The sequence below is a fragment of the Andrographis paniculata genome, unplaced genomic scaffold, assembly GCF_009805555.1.
Source record: "Andrographis paniculata isolate CXL003 unplaced genomic scaffold, ASM980555v1 Contig12END, whole genome shotgun sequence".
NCBI classification, from domain to species: domain Eukaryota; kingdom Viridiplantae; phylum Streptophyta; class Magnoliopsida; order Lamiales; family Acanthaceae; genus Andrographis; species Andrographis paniculata.
Genome location: NW_026137402.1, coordinates 4620936 through 4640083, shown reverse-complemented (window position 1 = coordinate 4640083; position 19148 = coordinate 4620936). Strand labels below are relative to the sequence as shown.

At 29.5% G+C, this 19148-nt stretch overlaps 3 protein-coding genes across 3 annotated transcripts; 2 read left to right on the top strand and 1 right to left on the bottom strand.

Moving 5' to 3' along the window:
- The first annotated feature begins 3976 nt into the window (after positions 1-3976).
- LOC127255908 (uncharacterized) lies at positions 3977-6700 on the top strand. Its single transcript, XM_051281682.1, has 3 exons — positions 3977-4698; positions 4913-5260; positions 5339-6700. Exons 1-3 carry the CDS (start codon positions 4237-4239, stop codon positions 5954-5956), a joined length of 1428 nt encoding a protein of 475 aa, XP_051137639.1. The 5' UTR covers positions 3977-4236; the 3' UTR covers positions 5957-6700.
- Positions 6701-9084: 2384 nt separating this feature from the next.
- On the top strand, positions 9085-12026 carry LOC127251902 (uncharacterized RNA-binding protein C1827.05c-like). The gene is made up of 8 exons (XM_051275852.1): positions 9085-9295; positions 9471-9585; positions 9659-9714; positions 10307-10354; positions 10453-10550; positions 11424-11493; positions 11586-11696; positions 11832-12026. The coding sequence occupies exons 1-8, from the start codon at positions 9230-9232 to the stop codon at positions 11880-11882; spliced, it is 615 nt and encodes a 204-aa protein (XP_051131809.1). The 5' UTR covers positions 9085-9229; the 3' UTR covers positions 11883-12026.
- A 3761-nt stretch (positions 12027-15787) lies between these two features.
- Positions 15788-17308, bottom strand: LOC127252142 (vegetative cell wall protein gp1-like). The gene is made up of 2 exons (XM_051276194.1): positions 16481-17308; positions 15788-16173 (listed from the first exon to the last, which is right to left on the bottom strand). Exons 1-2 carry the CDS (start codon positions 17204-17206, stop codon positions 16069-16071), a joined length of 831 nt encoding a protein of 276 aa, XP_051132151.1. The 5' UTR covers positions 17207-17308; the 3' UTR covers positions 15788-16068.
- Between the last annotated feature and the right edge of the window lie 1840 nt (positions 17309-19148).

The window sequence follows — 19148 nt, the reverse complement described above, 5'->3', positions numbered from 1 at the left end:
ATTATAATATGATATTTTGAGAAATAAAATATATTTTTTAATTGAAAATAATCGGAATAAATAGAGGTTATTTCAAATTAAATCACGACCAACACAAAATTTTCACACTACTTGTTTTATAATTAAATAATTTTTATTCTAATTTTTAACACTTATTAAATATATATATATATTTTTAAATTTACTTTTTATTTAAAATATACTTTAAATTTAAAACTAGTAAGGCACAAAGAAACATATATGGGTGTGTTTGTTTGGAGGATTGGATTAGATTTCTACTATTCATCCTATTTTTTATATTAAAAATATCAAATCAAACATCTATTTTTCATTTTTTATATTATACTAAAAATCAATTTTAAATTCAAAATATCACATCAACACCTATTTATAACACATCATACAACTATTTAAATTCAAAATTTTTATTATTCAAATTCCAACTCAAAATTCAAACCCCCGAACAAACGCATCCATAGCCGTGATGATTCGAAATAATGGATACAAAAATCTGTTTCAAAATAATTCAATTTGACCCACATTATTAATCAGACTCATAATCTGTGGGTACAATCACATCACCAATATATTCAATAATATCAATATCATCATTAAAATAAATAAATAAATAAATAAATAAATAATATCATCATTAAAACTGATGGAGCACATACAAATTGGTTGAGATATATCTTTTGTTGTGGGCCAAAATAAAAACTAAATGAAAATGAAACCCTACCCAATCATAATTCTATTCAGACAAACACTGTTTATTTATGTTATAAATAAATTTATCTTTTTATTTATTTTTTTGAAAGACTGATTAGGGGTTAGGATTTAGGATTTATAGGACTTATTCAAAAGTATATATTTTTTATTACGGGCTAAATAAATATACTTTAATATCAAAATAATTTTAATTTTTTATATATTATAAATATATCATTATATTTAATAAAAATTTTAAAAAATATTAAGGGTGTGTTTGTTTGAGGGTTTGGATTTTGAATTGAGATTTGAATAGTAAAAATTTTAAATTTGAATAGTTGTATGATGTGATATAAATAAGTGTTGATGTGATATTTTGAATGTAAAATTAATTTTTAGTATAATATAAAAACTGAAAAATAAGTGTTTGATTTGATATTTTTGGGGGAAAAAATAGGATGAATAGTAGAAATCCAAACAAATCCCTCAAACAAACACACCCTAAAAATATGTTACTAACTAATAATTATATATTATTATTTTTTAATTTTCTATAAAAATTCAAATATATGCTTTCCTCCCGGACAGAGGATTACTATTTATAGTTTTATATGTTATTGAAAAAATATGAAAGCATTATAAATAATAATGTATTTGTTTGGTTTATTTCTGAGTTTCTATTTTTGTTTCTTTTATTTTATTTTTTTTAAATAATATTTTAATTAGATATTTGATAAATAATAATAATAATAATAATAATAATAATAATAGTCCTTACATTCTGTCACGGAGGATTATTTTTTATTTTTTTTATCTATCTTATAATAGATTATTGTTTTTAATTTTTAGTAAATTTATTCTTATTAAATATACTTAATAAAAATATAAATTCACTCAAAACATTTTTACTTTTATATTTTTTTAATAAATAAATATTTTTATCAATATTTAAAATTTTTTATTTTTATAAAAATTAGTTTAAATTAATTATAAATAAATATATATTTTTTATTTATATTATATAAATTTTATTATGTACAAAATGATATTATTATATATATCATTAAAATATAATACTAAAAATATTTTAAATATATACTTTAATTTTTTAATCATATATATTAGTTTATATTTTAAAAATATCAATAACACCATTTATATAAAAAGTAATAAAATAATATAATAATTTATTAATAATAAATTATTAATTTACACAGGAACACATGGATCATATGTTGCGAAACGAAATAAATATATTTGATTGAAAATTACACGAATTGAATAGTATTAATTTTTGGTTTAGTGCTAGAATCCTATATTTTGTGTGTTTTGTTAATTTGTATTGCTATAGGTATATATATATTATAGTTTTTGAGTAATAATTATAAAAAATTATGTATAAAAAAAAGAATAAGTGAACATAGTTTTAATTCAATATATTAAATAAATGGTATAAATTTTATTTCATTACTCTCATATTACAAATAATAAAATAATATTATATTTATTGACTGTTACATGAAATAGAAATATTTTGAAAAATATACTCCTTCCGTCTTATATATTTTGGGTGTATTACTGTAGATACGAGAATTTAGGTAAAGTATAATTAATAGGTAATTAAGAAGTATAATAGTAAAAATAATTATTATTTAGTAAAAATAATTATAAATTAAGATTAAAATAAGTAAATAATTTAATTAAGATTAAAAAATTATAAAATTTAAAACTTAAAATATGATTAAAGTGGATAATCATATGGACAAATTATGTGGGATGAATGGAGTATTTGTTAATAATATACAAAAAAAAAAAATTGAAAAAATTGAATGTATAAATTATTGTAGTATAATTATAAATTAATGTAATGTTTAAAGATATAAATTAAGAGGTATATAAAAATTTGTCATAAATAAAAATATATAAATATGGATGTATTTAAATTTTTTTACATATTGAAATTTGGATGTATTTAAAGTTGTCATCTTAAGTTTGGATGTATTTAAATTTTTACATATTTAAATCTTATTTATTAAACTTACTAAAAATAAGATATTATTATTCCCTAATTAATGGATTTGTTTGCTCAATTGATTTTTTTATCCGATACCATTTAAATATATAATATATTCTTTTTCAATAATCTAATATTACCTCCGTCCAATTCTAAAGGTCTCATTAATTTTTTGCATATTTATCTTTAAATATTAATTATTATATGAAAATATAGTACAAATGAATGGAAAATGACAAAAATACTTCTATTATTGTCTTATAATACTATTATAATGACATTTGTGTAGAAAATTATACAAATTTAAATATATTTTTAATGTTAAATACAATTATACAAAAGGTAAATGAGACTTAAAAATCAAACGAATAAAAGAAAGTATTTAATTAAAATATTATTTTTTATATTAGCGATGTAATTTTCATATTTGACATTAAAAAAATATTTCAAAATAATATATTAAACAATATGACAATAATAGTTAGGATTAATTGACATACTATAACAATAGTCTATATAATGCATGTCACCGTTGATACACATCAAAATTATACAACATATAATATACTTTATCTGTCACATTTTAGATGATATATTTGATTTTTGGGATCTTGTATTTAAAGTAATAATACATATTTGTATATAGCACAATAAATACTATGTATATTAGGACTAATGAGGATCATAACCAGTTCGTTAAACAAACTCATGGGGTATGTTTTTTTGATAATTTTTTTAAAAAAATTTTATTATTTGAACTCTGTATTTTTCGAAAAAAAAAAAAAATATATTTTCTCTTACAAAATATCTCATCAAATATTATTTTAATATCAAACTCAAATAAATATTTTTCAAACTCAAGCAAAAAGAAATACACCCATCCTAAATTAATAATTTTTTGTTATGCGATTCTTTATATAACTTGATTAATAAACTGGCATAAATTATCATTTATATATATAATAAATTAAGAAAATTAAATGAAAAAACAATGAAAATAGAGTCAAACTGATTAAATATCAGTCAAACCCTAAATAAATTATGATCCAACCAATCTTATTCTCATCCCCCCAGGAGGGCTAGTATTTGCAGTTTGGTCCCTGACAGCGTGTCCTCACGCGCCTTACTGACGTACCACACTTGGTCATCACTACCGAAAAAAGTAGTAGCACTATGTGAGAGAGACAGACAGACAGTGTGAGAGAGAGTGAGAGAGAGAGTGAGAAAGAGAGCATCACTTTACTACTGTCTTCTTCCATTTCGTTTCGGACTCGCTCTCCCCTACATTCTCTCTCTAAATACGCCCCCCACTTTCACCCCCCATTTTCCTCTGCACCAGTTTCCCCAGTCCAGTGGATAAACTCCAACTTCCCATCAAAATGGCGTTGCCCTGTAATCTTCCTCTGCATCATATCGGTATCCACGGCTGAGCGAGAGCATTTCTGTAACTGTGTTTTGCTTAGATATATACGTACATAGAGTAGACTTGATTGTTACCGGCGGCGATTAGTAAGATGGAAAGGAAGTACGGTTTCTTCTCGGCATTGAAGGAGGAAGTGGTCCGGGGCTTATCTCCGTCGCGGTCACGGGCGAGGAGTCCGGGTCGGAGCCCCTCGCCGTTGTCGGGTCTGCTCCGGCGGAAGAAGGTCACCGCCAGCAATACGGAGTCGTTGATTGCGAGATCGGGTAGCCTGAGGCCCGTCGGAGAGACCCTGACGCCGTTACGGGAGGGTCCGGATCCGGACGGCGAAGAAATCGGCGGGTCCAAGCGGGTCGGGTCGGGGCTGGGTCAGTGGGTCCGGGTGCAATTGAGCCGGAACCCGTCGGTGGCCGTAAACGACGGCGGTCAGAGCAGCGGCGGCAGCAAGAGGTCCGATCTGCGGCTGCTGCTGGGCGTGATGGGCGCGCCGCTCGCCCCGGTGCACGTTAGCACCACTGACCCTTTGCCGCATCTCAGTATAAAGGACACCCCCATTGTACGTCTCGTCTAAGCTTCCCCCTTCTTTCCTGCATCTTTCAGCGATTAATTTATCCTCCATTAATGTGGGTTTTGTGAATCGAGTCGCAAGCTATTCGTTGCAATTAATTGAATCTGTATCTCATAGAACAGCTGTTTTAGATTCTCTCAGTGGTCGGATTTTACTGTTTTCTTCTGTGCGTTGCTAATGTTGAAAATGGCGATGTATGCAGGAGACGTCGTCGGCGCAGTATATACTTCAGCAGTACACGGCGGCGTCGGGCGGGCAAAAAGTGCAGAACGCCGTGAAGAACGCGTACGCGATGGGGAAGTTGCGGATGGTAGCCTCCGAGTTCGAGACGCCGACCAAAGTAGTTCGAAACCGTAACACCGCGAGAGCCGCGGAATCCGGCGGATTCGTGCTGTGGCAAATGTCACCGGACATGTGGTACGTGGAGCTCGCCGTCGGCGGTAGCAAAGTCCACGCCGGCTGCAACGGGAAGTTAGTCTGGCGTCACACGCCCTGGCTCGGCGCCCACGCCGCCAAAGGCCCCGTCCGGCCATTGCGCCGAGCTCTTCAGGTTGCGATCTGAATTTTCAAACCTCTGATTCGATAAGTTTCGTGCTGGTTCTGAACTTCAATCATTCTAATTCTGCAGGGATTGGATCCGAGAACTACAGCCAGTATGTTCGCTGATTCGATCTGCATTGGGGAGAAGAACATCAACGGAGAGGACTGCTTCATCCTGAAGCTCGCGGCGGATCCGCAGACGCTCAAATCACGCAGCGAAGGCCCAGCCGAGATCATTCGCCATGTCCTGTTCGGGTACTTCAGCCAGAAGACAGGGCTTCTGGTGTACATGGAGGATTCGCATCTAACTCGAATCCAATCGAACGCAGGGGACGCCGTGTATTGGGAGACCACAATCAACTCGTTCTTGGACGATTACCGGCCTGTTGAGGGGATCATGATAGCCCACTCGGGAAGGTCGGTGGTGACGCTCTTCCGGTTCGGAGAAATGGCGATGAGCCATACAAAGACGAGGATGGAAGAAGCCTGGACCATCGAAGAGGTCGCGTTCAACGTCCCAGGGCTGTCAGCAGAGTGTTTCATCCCTCCAGCTGACTTGAAGTCGGGTTCCATAAGCGAAACGTGCGAGCTCCATCTACCCCACGACGAGGAGAGGGGCAAATCGACAATGCCCAACCATCGAGCGAAAGTGGTAGCTCTGGAGAACCCGAATCCCGGGCAGGGAATGTGGAAGGTGGAAATATGACTAACAACGACGAGTTTAGGGAAATGGGAAGATGTTAATAGAGAAAGAGGACGAATCGGATGGATGGATCGACGATCGACTAACACCTAACACGGTAGGTATCTATCATCTGATTTATCTGATATGATACGATCTTAGTAGAGCTGGAGGGGATGCTCTTGGATCATCAAATCTGTTCTTAATTTACTTGCTTACTGGTAGCTAGCTAGTTAGCTTTGTGACTCCTCCTTTACTTGATGAGTTGAGTTGAGTTCCTCCATTAAAATGGGGATGGAGGGATTGGAGAAGATGATGAATTTCAGAAGCATAAGGCAGCTTACTGAAACATTCATCCATCATCCACACTCTGCTTGAATTAATTATAACTATTAAACATTTGAACAGTTTTAGTTAGTTGATTAGGTATCTGGGAGACTAATGTTGTCTCTTCTTGTCTAGTCTTCTATTCTGTTTCTGAGTGTCAGCCATATTAATATTAATAATAATGATAATATATATGTTTGTTGTTATGTACACTGGAAGGAAAGAAGTGGGAATTCTTCCTCCAATTTTTATTGGATTTTTTAGTGAGTGAGTGAGAGTGAATGACTCTGTTTTTTCTTTTGTTCTGCAGCTCTCTCTTCATCAGCTTTTGCTTTTGTTTGTTGGTTGGTTGGTAGGTAGGTAGGTTTGCATTTGATTTTTAGTTTGTGTAGTAGCAAGTTTGTGTTTCATGGATAAAGAAGTGGAATTCTTGATGCCCAACCTCTCCCTCTCTCTCTCTCTCTCTCTATATATATATATATATATATAAATTATTAATAATGGATAGATCTTTGACCCATCTTCTTCTTCCTTTCTCACATTCACTGTTTCTTCTTTTTAATGCAAATGGTAGTAATGAGTGATGATGGATGGAGGTGGTGTTGCATTGTTCAATGCAAGAAGTTACTATATAATAGTATTATTACATATGTATATGTAAAGAAGAAAAGAAAGAAAGGAAGAAAGAGCAGAATGATTGCACAAGTGCACGAGGTGTTTGTTCCCATGTGGTTGCGGTTCCCTACTTTTCATACTCATACATAGTAAGCTAAGGGTGTGTTTGTTTGGATAATTTTATTTTGAATTGAGATTTGAATAGTAAAAATTTTGAATTGAGATAGTTGTATGATATAATATAAATAGAGGCGTGATGTTTTGAATGAAAAATTGATTTTTAAAATAATATAAAAAATAAAAAATTAAGTGTTTAATATGATAATTTTTAGGGAAAAATTTTGAACGAATAATTGATTTTTGGCAAAATTACTCAAACAAACACACCCTAAGTAACCACCTTTTATTTTTCCTTAGTTTCTAGGGTTTGGGCCATGTGCCCGAGGGATGGATTTTTCGGCTTTTATTATACATATGTATATAAAATCCCTCTGACCGGTTCACTTAAACTTTTTTTTTTTTAATTTTAATTAATAACAAAATATTTAATGTAATAATATTTAAATAATTAATCATAATGAGCTATGATATTATTTTTATTATATAATTAAAAAATTGATAATTTTAAAATAAATTTAATATAAACAATCATAAAATTGAAATATGTATTTAAATATTTTTAAAATTATATTTCAATAAAAATATATGTAATATAAATATTATTTTATTGAAAATATTTTTTTATAATACAAATAAATAAATAAAAATATGCTTATTTATTTATAATTGACATAAATAAATTTTATAAAAAAATTAAATTAAATTAATTTATATTTGAATAAAAATATTTTTAATTTAATAAATTTTATCTAAAAATACAAAAAATTATGAGAAAAAAAATAAAAAATTGTCAATTAAAATACAACGAATAAAGTATTTTAAAATATCATAAAGACTGACAATTTATTTTTTTTTTAGAAAAAAAACTTAACAATTTTTAAGAACTATATATAGAACACATTAGTCTTTACATTACCTCAGTTTTGAGGTAGGGTAGGGTGGTAGTATAGAATCTTCCCTCTCTCCTCTTAAAGACAGTCATCTCTATCCCCAAATCAATAAATAATTTATTTTATATGTTCTCTTTTCTATTTAATAATATTTCAATCGTCAGGATTGTAAGGTTTTATATTTACTAATCCCAAACTTTCGTAATAAAGTATCAATTTTTTTATTTTAATTCATCCCATAATAAAGTATTTATTTTTTTTTTAGTAATTGTACTATCTACCTAAAATTACAAATATTTTTACAACTTATAATATATTACTCATATGCCATTACATTTCTCTCGCACTTTATTTTAATCATTTCTATTTTATTCATACTATATTTCAATATAATACTAATATTTCTAAAACTGCGTGCAAAAAACAAATAGATATTTAATTCCGGAATTGAGGGAATATTTAAAAATATTTTTATATTTATATAATTTTTTTTTATAAATGTCCATCTTATTAGTACGTAAGACACTAATTAAAATATTTTTATAATTTTTAAAAAATTTATATTATATTTTGGTATAATAATTAATATTCAAATATAAATATAAAAAATAAATGAGATGTTAGACACGGAGGTATTACTTTTTTCATCCAGCCTATGAAATGACTTTTTTTTTTAAATTGATTTTTTTTAAGTAAATTTATATATATTTAATAAATATAAATTAATTTAATTAAAATTTTAATATGGTATTTCCATTTAAACATTTTATTTTTATCTCTTTTAATTAATAAATAACTTTTATTTATATTTAAAAATTTTATTTTTTGTATAAAAAATAATAAAATGATACTTTCTTGGGTCTATTTCAAGGGTTTTTTCGAAAAATAAAATTTTGATATTTTTATCTTTTGATTTGATATATAAAATAATAATATATTTATAATTTAAATAAAAATTAATATTTTTGTTTAATATACAACTATTTTTTGTAAAATAAAAAAATAATACTAACAAAATCAATAAAAATATTAAAAAAATATTTTACAATATGATTGAAATAAAATATAATAATTTATTACTAATAATTTACTATTTTACTGCTGGTATTACCTATTACTTACAATATACCTATTACTTACAATATGGGGATTATCTGACAACCTTCCATGTATTATATCCAAATAAAGTTTTTTGAAACCAAGTCAAATAAAAACAAACACACCCTAATTTCCTTGCGAACCCTAAACAAGAACGGAGGGAGGAAGCATCTGTTCAGAAAGGGAGCGTCGCTACAAGCCTTATCGAGTTTGGTTCGAATCAGTCGAAGCCAAGAAGGAAGAAGCTATGAAGAATTTGAAGAAGGGTTCTGCCCAATTTTCTTCTTCTAATGACGGAGCCCTGGACTTCCTGGTCTGTTACATTATCTTTTTTACTACTACGCCAATTTAATTTGGTTCCACTCAGTGCGTATGCGTTTGCTTTTTCGATTTGGGGTGTTTTCTTCTTCTTCCTTTTTTTATTACTCCTGTAAGAGGTATCTCTGAACTAATTCTGATTTGCGGATTTGGTTTTTGGATGGAAACAGCCGTTGGAGGGTGGTCCAGCAAGAGGTCTTCCGAAGGCTAATATTCGGGAACGTAAAGCTACCGTTCTGTATATTGGGAGGATTCCACATGGATTTTATGAGGATGAGATGGAAGGTAGTAGGCTTGCTTGTATTTCTTTCAACTTCATTTGTGGTTTGTTTCTTAGTAATGAAATTGGCATTTGCAGCTTTTTTTACGCAGTTTGGTAAAGTTAAGAGACTCAGGATTGCAAGAAATAGGAAGGTTGGTTCTTGTTACGCCATCATCTATTTGTGTTTCGATTATTATGTGAATGAACACATTGAACTGACTCTCTACACATGAGCTTCTTCGAAGAATAGATTAGATGCTGTGCATTTACAAGCATGAGATGTTTCGAAGAATGCCAATTTAGGATGAGACAGATAGATTGTCTTTTCAAAACATGTTAGGTGTTGGTGGCATTTTAAAATCTTTTAAACACTTCAATTTTGTTGCAATAGGCTAATGTGTGGTTTACCCTGAGTAATAATAGTAAAAGTGTGTGCTCCATTTTTGGAACATAGAGGTTTAGAGGCCGACTGAGTTGTTGTTTACTATTTATTTTACTAGTAATTATGAATGAGTTAGTCTGCAATTTTATGAGCTTCTGAATGGTCATGTTTATTGATTGTTACTGATGAATGAATTATGGAGAATCACTATCAGAAATATCGATGCCCTAGTCGAAGTCCCTTTAGATTAATTAATAACTAATGTAATTCTGAGCTTCACTTGAATTTTCATAAGCATCCGAGTCAGTGTGTTATCATCGTTCAGTTTCCCTATTGATTTCTTCTTTTATGTGTTTGTACAGACTGGGAAATCAAAGCATTATGGATTTATTGAATTTGAGTCTCCTGAGGTTCGTTGTACACTTCTACAAAAGAAAGCTAACTCTATCTATTAACATGATTCTAATGTTTTCCATGAGGCGCATTCTCTCTAACTATTGTACTACAGGTTGCAGAAGTTGTAGAGGAATGCATGCATAATTATCTGATGTATGAGCATCTGTTACAAGTTCGTCTTGTTCCCCCAGAAAAGGTTCATCCAAAATTGTGAGTAACTATTCTTTCTAGTTATTCTATGTTGTCCACTCATTGTCAATGATTATACCGAAGAGCTTTGTATGATCACTTAGAGTGTGTTTGTTTGGAGATTTGGATTTTTGTTTGGAATTTGAATAATAAAAAATTTAAATTTGAATAGTTATATAATATGGTATAAGTAGGTATTCTGGTGATATTTTGAATGTAAAATTGATTTTAGTATAATATAAAAAATAAGGGTGTATTCTTTTAACAAAAAAATACACACTTTTTCCCAAAAATACATATCACATACATTAATTATTTTTATATTCTTTACACAATTCTCCATACCTCATATAAAAGTACCCATTCAAATTATCCCACAAAACAAACACATCTCAAGTGTTTGATTTGATATTTTTAGGGGAAAAATTTTGGAGGAATATTAAAGATTTTGTGAAGTTTGATAAAAGAACACATCATAAGAGTACACCATCTTATGTGAGCTATGAGAAACGGAATAAAATGTATTACTAAATAGAGGCAGCGACAATTACGGTCAGTACCATATTGATTTGACCCATCGGCAAACAAGCAACACTCTAATATTAGGCACCAACATAATGCTATGTTATATAGAAACGTGTGTTGTGCAATTTATATATTGTATTGTGTTATATAATGTATTATCATAATACGTTTTATATATTGTATTATTGTGTACTATTTTATTTATGCTCTGATTGCTTTATGTTTACGTGCTAACTGGATCAAATCAATACCATGCTGATTTCACTTAGTTGGCATGATAATGGAAGCGAAATAGAGGACTTCATGCATTGGTCCACATTATTTTGACGACTTATTTCAAATTTTCTTCATGATTGATTATGCATTTAGATGGAAAGGTGTGAACCGCATGTACCAACCTGTCGATTGGGTTCGAATTGAAAGGAAGCGCCATGACAAGGTACAGCTTCATCCCTATAGATATGCTTTGATGCTTCTTTCTGTCCATTAAATCAAATTGCAATCATGTGGATGAACGAGCACTCTGTTCAGGAACGGTCGCTGGAGCAGCAGCAGAAGTTGGTTGCCGGAATAGTGAAGAGGGACAAGAAACGACGCAAGCAGATCGAGGATGCGGGTATTGATTATGAGTGCCCACAACTTGTAAGGACAATTTTTCCTCTGGTTTCTGATTTCACCATCGCTTACATACATACTTATTTTTTTTATGAGCTTTTATCATCTGAACAAATTTGTTTAGGCTATAGAATTAATTGTGAGTTTGTTGGGTTGGTGCAGGTGGGGTGTACACAAGTTGCTCCCAAGAAGATCAGATTTGATGTTGATTAGGTAGAAAACTGAAATTGTGATTCTTTTATGCATCATGCAGTACTTGTCATTTTTTACTTGTTTCATCAAACTGTCTAAACACGAGTATAATACTCCTTCGGCTACTATAATTTTTCTATTTTAGATTATTTAATTACAAATTAATCATTTCAAAAATATTTCATTTTTTTTTATATAAATCCTAGATTTTACTATGGCATAATTATTTGTACATTAACAATTAGTATATGTTTTAATAACAACAAATATACCCTTAATTAATTCTAACTAATAATTAATTTAATAATAAGTTCTTGATCATGGACTATTAAAGTATTTGATATATAACAGTTTGATATCAATATTTTATACTTAAAATGACTTTTAAATATATTAATATTTTATTTTTATATTTAAAAATTTTGAAATTTTTTATTATTAGTTATTTGAAATTGTGAAAGTATTACAAAATATATATTTTTTATTATTTGTAGATTTAAAAAATTAATATATTTTTATTAAAAAATATGAATATTTTTTTACTGAGAATTATTTAAAATTTAAAATAATTAAATTTATGCACATACATATATTTATTATTAATTATTGATTAATTTATTATTTCACTATATTAATAATTATTAATAAATTTATTCTATTTTATTTACTTTTAATATTAAATTAATTAGTTTAAATTCGTAAAAATAAAATTATAATTTAGTAAATAAAATATATTAAAATTATTAATAAAAACTGCAATACTTATTTATATGTGTAAAATAAATAATAATTTTGTAAAAAATAAACACTATAAAAAAAAATGGTTCTTCTGAAACCTCCAAATGACCGGATTTCCTACATATGATTTAGTTAGAAGAGTAAGAATTGTTTATGTACAAAATTTGGAAAAATTTGTTATTATTTATCCGTAATTATTTTTATAAAAAATATTAAATTAAATCATTATTTTCAGTTAAAATTAGTATACTATCAAACGATTGAATTTTTTTCATTTAAAAATAGTTCCAAAAAAATATATTTAAACGAAGTATAATACTCCCTCAATCCTATTTATCATATCCATATTGTCGTTTCTGGCCGTTCCGCATTTCATTTTTTTTTTTTTGAAAAATGATTATACACCTTAATCTTAATCTCAGTTTAAATTTTCTAATTTAATTTAATTTTTTAATTTTAATTTTAATTAAATCAATTAGTTATCTTAACTTGAAACTATAATTATTTATATTATAAGATAATTATTTTTACTAATATATTTTTAATAATCTACTAATTATATTTACCTTAAATTTTCGTGTCTATCGTGACTGAGACATCCAACGTGGGACGGAGTGAGTATAATAAGTGAGTATAATAATTTAGATAGATTGAAAAGCGTGTGTTTGGGAAATAACAAAATAATAAATTAGAAAAGCAATAAATGCATTTGGGCTCCCAATCCTAATTGACTTTTTAAACTCTTAAATAACTATTTCGGGAGAAATGCTGCTGTCAAATCGTTCGACAATATTTAGCATTTCAAAAAATTAAATTAAATTAGATTAGTGCTACTAATAAAATATAAAAATAAACATAAAATCTAAGCAAAGAACATGCAATAATATTTATACATTAATTAAGTCTTAATCACTAATATATTAATTAATGAATATAAAATATATGTACATAAATATATCGTGTGTGGAAAAAGTGTCGGCAGAAGACACGAACCCACGAGTGACTTAATGACTTCCGTACTATCTCGATCTAATTTTACATAAAATTATTTATTAATATTGTCACATAATAAAAATTAAATAAATAGGCCTATTAAAAAAATCGATAATACTGGCCTGTGCTACATATCGATCCACCCAAATTTACTCGTTTGTTTTACCTTTGATACAATGGTATAATTTAAATAAATATATATATCTTATGTTTATCATTTTTTATTTTTATTTTTATTTTATATATAATAATAATAATAATAATAATAATAAATTCGTGTGTAAACAAAAAAAAAAAAGGGCTTTGTTTTTATATAATTGTTTGTTTTGTATTTTGATTAATGAAAAAAATTTTATGACGCAACATAGAGAATCATGCAAATAATATAAAAATAACGAGTGTTTATAGTATATTGATTTTTTTGAAAAAAAAATAATTAAAATTTTGATGATATTCATCAATAATATCAATAATGAGTATGTTTGTTTTGTATCTTTATTTTGAGGTATTTTTATTTGGAATACGAAAATGTGTATTGGTAATATAAAAAATAATATATATTTTAAAAAAACTCAAAATAAATAAATATAAAAGTATTTTGAAAATTTTATAATAATTCTAATACTCCCTCCGTCCCATTGAAAGATTAATATTTTCATTTTTGTTCGTCCCAAAACAAGATTATCATTTCATAATTTAGTAATTATACTGCCTATTTAAGATAATAAATACCTTTTTAACTTATAATATATTACACAAATATCATTACTTTTATATTACACTATACTAATAGGAATATTTTTATTTTTTTTACTACGATCTAATATAATACTAATATTAAAAAATTTACTTAAAAAAAGCAAAGAGGGAGGGAGTAGCATATTTCAACCCATGTAAGTTCAATCACAAGCCTCTAAGAAAGGTTAGTAATAAGTAATAATGTTTAACCTTAAAACTATTTTTGATGGCTTAAAAAGCCCAAAATAGTATGGTGTTTAAAATGAGCCCATTTTACAACCTCAAGTCCGTTAAATATTATTTTGGGCCAACACCATGTAGTTTTCTTAGGGTATGTTTGTTTGGGGATTTAGATTTCGGTTTGAGATTTGAATAGTAAAAAAATTGAATTTGAATAGTTGGTATAATGTGATATAAATAGGTAATGATATAATATTTTGAATATAAAATTAATTTTTAGTATAATATAAAAAATAAAAAAAAAATTGTCTTGATTTGATATTTTTTTTAAAAAAAATAAATTTAATGAATAATAAAAATTCGGTGAAGTTATCAAAAGAACACACTAGTGTATATGATTTCTAAAATATTTGAAAATTTGTTTAGATCGAGTTCAAGTAATTACTCTAAAATTTATGTATTTGATAATTGTAAGTGACAATCATTGCTGTCTCAGCAATAATTTCAAGAAAAAGCATAGATCTGCTCCACAAAAAGCATGAAATTTACAAGAAATACAAAGTTGAATTTTGTTTTGAATTATTGTCTTTTTTAAATGAATAAAATATAAATATATTAAGTTGATATATATATATATTTATATTTTTTACAATATTTACTAAGAATTATATAATCTAAAAACACAATGTATGAACAATTTGTTCAACTATAATTTGATCATAGATCTATCACAAGCTCCATATGTTATATAGATATGATCATCTGGGCATAATTTATTTTATTGCATGAGATATATAATTTTAAGCTACACTACATATCACATTATTGTAATTATGTCGTACATTTTACATGTAAATATTTTTTAAAAATTATATTAAAATTTATGGTCGTTAATGGATTAATGATATTTTTGATATATACTGAAACTTTTGGTATATTGATATTTTCCGGCATGAAATGATTGTTGCATTGAAAATTTGATACAAAATTTGTATATAATTTTTAAATGTTCAATACCAATATATACTACTAAATTATTTATAATAAAATTCTATTTTATATATTTATTATTATTATTATTATTATTATCATTATCGATAACACAAACCATAAACTAAGTACTCAAATTCTTTTATATTCATGCAATCCACTCTCTTGCTCCCCCCCCCCCCCCCCCCCCCCAAAGGTTTTGGAATATATAAACTAAATAAAAGATACGCATTATTTATTTATTTATTTGTATTATACGTAAGTCAATCAACGATACTAAATAGGGCTATTTTAAAACTCGCATGTTTCTAACAAACAATGAACAATATGCAACTCCTCTCCAAAGTTTCAATACAAAAAATATGATGATCTCATAATCAAAATATGAATCAAATACAACCAAAAATTCAAAAATTCAAAAAAAAAAAAAAGAATAGTGAAGCTATGGCAAACATTTCATGAGGTGTATTTATAATATAGTAGTATATAAATGGAATATATATATATAGAGCCGATGAGCCGAAAAGTGATCAATCAAGGAGTAAAGAGCGATCCGATCTGGTCTGAATTACGAGAGCAACATCAAATACAATAGTGATGCCCACCCTACTACGAAGCTTCCGCTAATTCCCGCGATCGTCTTCAGATTGTTCACTGAATTTGTTGTTCCGCTCTGCTCACAATACAATTAATTAATTACTATTTATGTTATTTAAATTTATTCAAAATTATTCTATTGTTATCTAAATATATTTTTGTTTTTTTTTTTTTAAATACCAATTGTTCTATTTTTTATCCTAAAAAATAAAAATTTATATTTTTACCAATTTTTTTTTGTTTAAAACGTGTCCGGAGGGATTAATATTTAATTTAGGATATTAGGCATTAATTAAAATTATTTTTAAATTTTTTTTATTAGTATTTAATTAATTAAATATTTAATAAGGTGATATATTTTTAAGTAATGGCAGGGTACGTACCTGATCTGTGGCTGATGGAGATGGAGAAAGACCAGGGAGGCTCGGCGAAGGAGCTCCACTGGGAGTAGTACTCGACACTGACGGTGAAGATGCCGGCGGCGATGATGGAGCCGGAGATACGGCCGGCGGTGAAGATAGAGGCGCAGGCGTCGGGGCGGAGGGCGGCGGTGGAGGACTAGCCGGCGGCGGGGAATTGCTTGGAGGGGGAGGAGAAGCAGGTGTCGAAACCGGTGGTGTTGGCGTCGGAGGAGTAGGCGGCGCTTGATTCGGCGTCGGAGGAGACGGCGGCGCTTGAGTCGGCGTCGGAGGAGTTGGCGGCGCTTGAGTCGGCGTCGGAGGGGACGGCGGCGCTTGATTCGGCGTCGGAGGGGACGGAGGCGCTTGATTCGGCGTCGGAGGGGACGGCGGCGCTTGATTAGGCGTCGGAGGGGACGGCGGAGCTTGATTAGGGGTCGGAGGAGCAGGCGGCGCTTGGTTCGAAACCGGCGGAGAAGGCGGCGCTTGGTTCGACGCCGGCGGAGTCGGCGGCGCTTGGTTCGATGCCGGCGGAGTCGGCGGCGCTTGATTCGAAGCCGGTGGAGTAGGCGGCGCCTGATTCGACGCTGGAGGCGTCTGTGGCGCTTGGTTCGACGACGGCGGAGAAGGCGGAGCTTGTTGTCCACCGACGCCGGCGCCGGCGGCGACAATGCAGATCAAAGTGGCGAACAGTAGCGTTTTCGGCGCCATCGTGGTTAAAATGCGCGGCAATAATATATTATCGTGCGCAGTAGGTCAGTCCTTAACCTGCGCAGGCAAGAGAGCTGAGTGTGAGGCGGTGAGACGCAGCGAACGGGCAGCGTTTATATATAGACAGGCGGCGGAAGAAAACCGTAGGAACTGTAGAGAAGTAAAAAGAAGACGGTTTATTTAACCGTCCGGTCCGGTTCGCGTAACGTACGGGATTTTGCAATTGAGACCAAAATCCCCTGCGTGTGGGTCCATTGAGCCGAAAGCCCCACATTGGCTGGTGACACCTGTCTACATACCATGGCTTGCTTACACAGCAATTCACCAATCATAATAATTATCTTTAGTAGATTAATAATGATTGTAATAAATCTATTTGGTCGTTCCGTCAATCTAGTTATATGATTCATTTAAAAAATTCACCATCCATAATATATACAAAGTTTTATTCTAATTTCGTAAGGAATGAGCTGTTGGTGTAGGAGTTAGATTTGTAATCTAGTGGTGATGGATTCGAGCCCCTAACACCTCAAGTCACCTGTTAGCTTTGCTTTTTTTTTTTTTTTATATATATTATCATAAATTTAATTTAATTTTCAAAATATTATATATTAAAATTAGAAATGAAACTTGTATTTTTAAAAATATAAAACATAAGACATTTGATATATATAAATAATTGAAGACGTAGGAAGTAATTTTCTTGCAACTTAAAATTAGATGGATTGAATGCAACGTTTCACCCAACTAAAATCATAATGACTATAATTAAAAAATGGGCCCCGCATATTTGTCTGACCTGTCCACGTGTAATTCCTCAACGGTAATGTAACATTTAATTTGAGATAATTTTTTTCAAAACCTTCGATCCACTTCATTTTCAATATTATTGTTCCATAAATACAAAAGCTATAATTAATATAATATAATTTTAGTCATACTCTAACCTTTAACAAAAGATATTTTCTGCATAGTTTACTTTTATATTAATTTATATAATTTCTTATATATATAGATAGCATTCAATTTTTGTTACAAACTAAAAATTATAAATCGCTTAAAGAACATACTTTATAAGGAGTGAGGCAAATTCAGTGACAGAATAAGCGCTAAAATTCAAGGAGACAAAATATCGATTTCTTTTTTAGATCCAATATATATATATATATTTTTCGATTTTTCTAAGCACAGTCGGGTAAAAGAAAAAGGAAAAAGTTAAAATATTTTTAGAGAAAAATTCAACAAAATGATATAAAATTTAACGTTTTTTACTAAAAAAGAATAAAATTTAAAAATATAAATCAATAAATAAATGATTTTTTAAATTATTTTTTACACTATAAAATAAAAATTATTTTTTATACTAAAAAATACATAAATTTTGGAGGCTGGGATCAGTTGATCCCTAACAACCCCCGCCCCCCGCCCCCCGTGTCGTTATATGATTTTATATTATATTGATGTATATATTTCTATCACGGCATCCATAAGTAAATGTTTATTTACAATCAAATATTTTAAATATCACGCAATAAATAAAATTCAAAGCATTTTATCTTGGCAAAATTGTCCATAACTTTCTTGTGGTTTCGAAACTCAGCGTAAATTCTTCATCTACTTTAAAAATTGCATGATGTCCCCTTATACTTTAAAAAATGTTGCATGAAACCACTTTGTGGTTTTGAAACTCAGCATAAATCCTCATTTTACTTTAAAAAATTGCATGACGCTCACTTATACTTTCAAAATTATTATATAAAACCCTTCTGCCACGCAAAATATATAGATAAGAAATCATCTTCTTATTACACGAGGAAAGTTTCATGGTGGTGGAATTTCATGCAACGTTTTTAAAAGTATAAAGGGGTACCATAAAATGTTTAAAGTATAGAGAGATTTTACGCTGAATTTCGAAACCACATGGGAGTTATAAGCAATTTTA

What these genes read in the sequence shown, in the direction of transcription:
- LOC127255908 (XM_051281682.1), top strand. Translation starts at nt 4,237, where the DNA reads ATGGAAAGGAAGTACGGTTTCTTCTCGGCATTGAAGGAGGAAGTGGTC. An exon ending in GTATAAAGGACACCCCCATT is followed by an intron (nt 4,699 to 4,912) that starts GTACGTCTCGTC and finishes CGATGTATGCAG; the next exon opens with GAGACGTCGTCGGCGCAGTA. An exon ending in CATTGCGCCGAGCTCTTCAG is followed by an intron (nt 5,261 to 5,338) that starts GTTGCGATCTGA and finishes CTAATTCTGCAG; the next exon opens with GGATTGGATCCGAGAACTAC.
- LOC127251902 (XM_051275852.1), top strand. Translation starts at nt 9,230, where the DNA reads ATGAAGAATTTGAAGAAGGGTTCTGCCCAATTTTCTTCTTCTAATGAC. An exon ending in ACGGAGCCCTGGACTTCCTG is followed by an intron (nt 9,296 to 9,470) that starts GTCTGTTACATT and finishes GGATGGAAACAG; the next exon opens with CCGTTGGAGGGTGGTCCAGC. An exon ending in GGATTGCAAGAAATAGGAAG is followed by an intron (nt 9,715 to 10,306) that starts GTTGGTTCTTGT and finishes GTGTTTGTACAG; the next exon opens with ACTGGGAAATCAAAGCATTA.
- LOC127252142 (XM_051276194.1), bottom strand. Translation starts at nt 17,206, where the DNA reads ATGGCGCCGAAAACGCTACTGTTCGCCACTTTGATCTGCATTGTCGCC. An exon ending in CTCCATCAGCCACAGATCAG is followed by an intron (nt 16,174 to 16,480) that starts GTACGTACCCTG and finishes TATTGTGAGCAG; the next exon opens with AGCGGAACAACAAATTCAGT.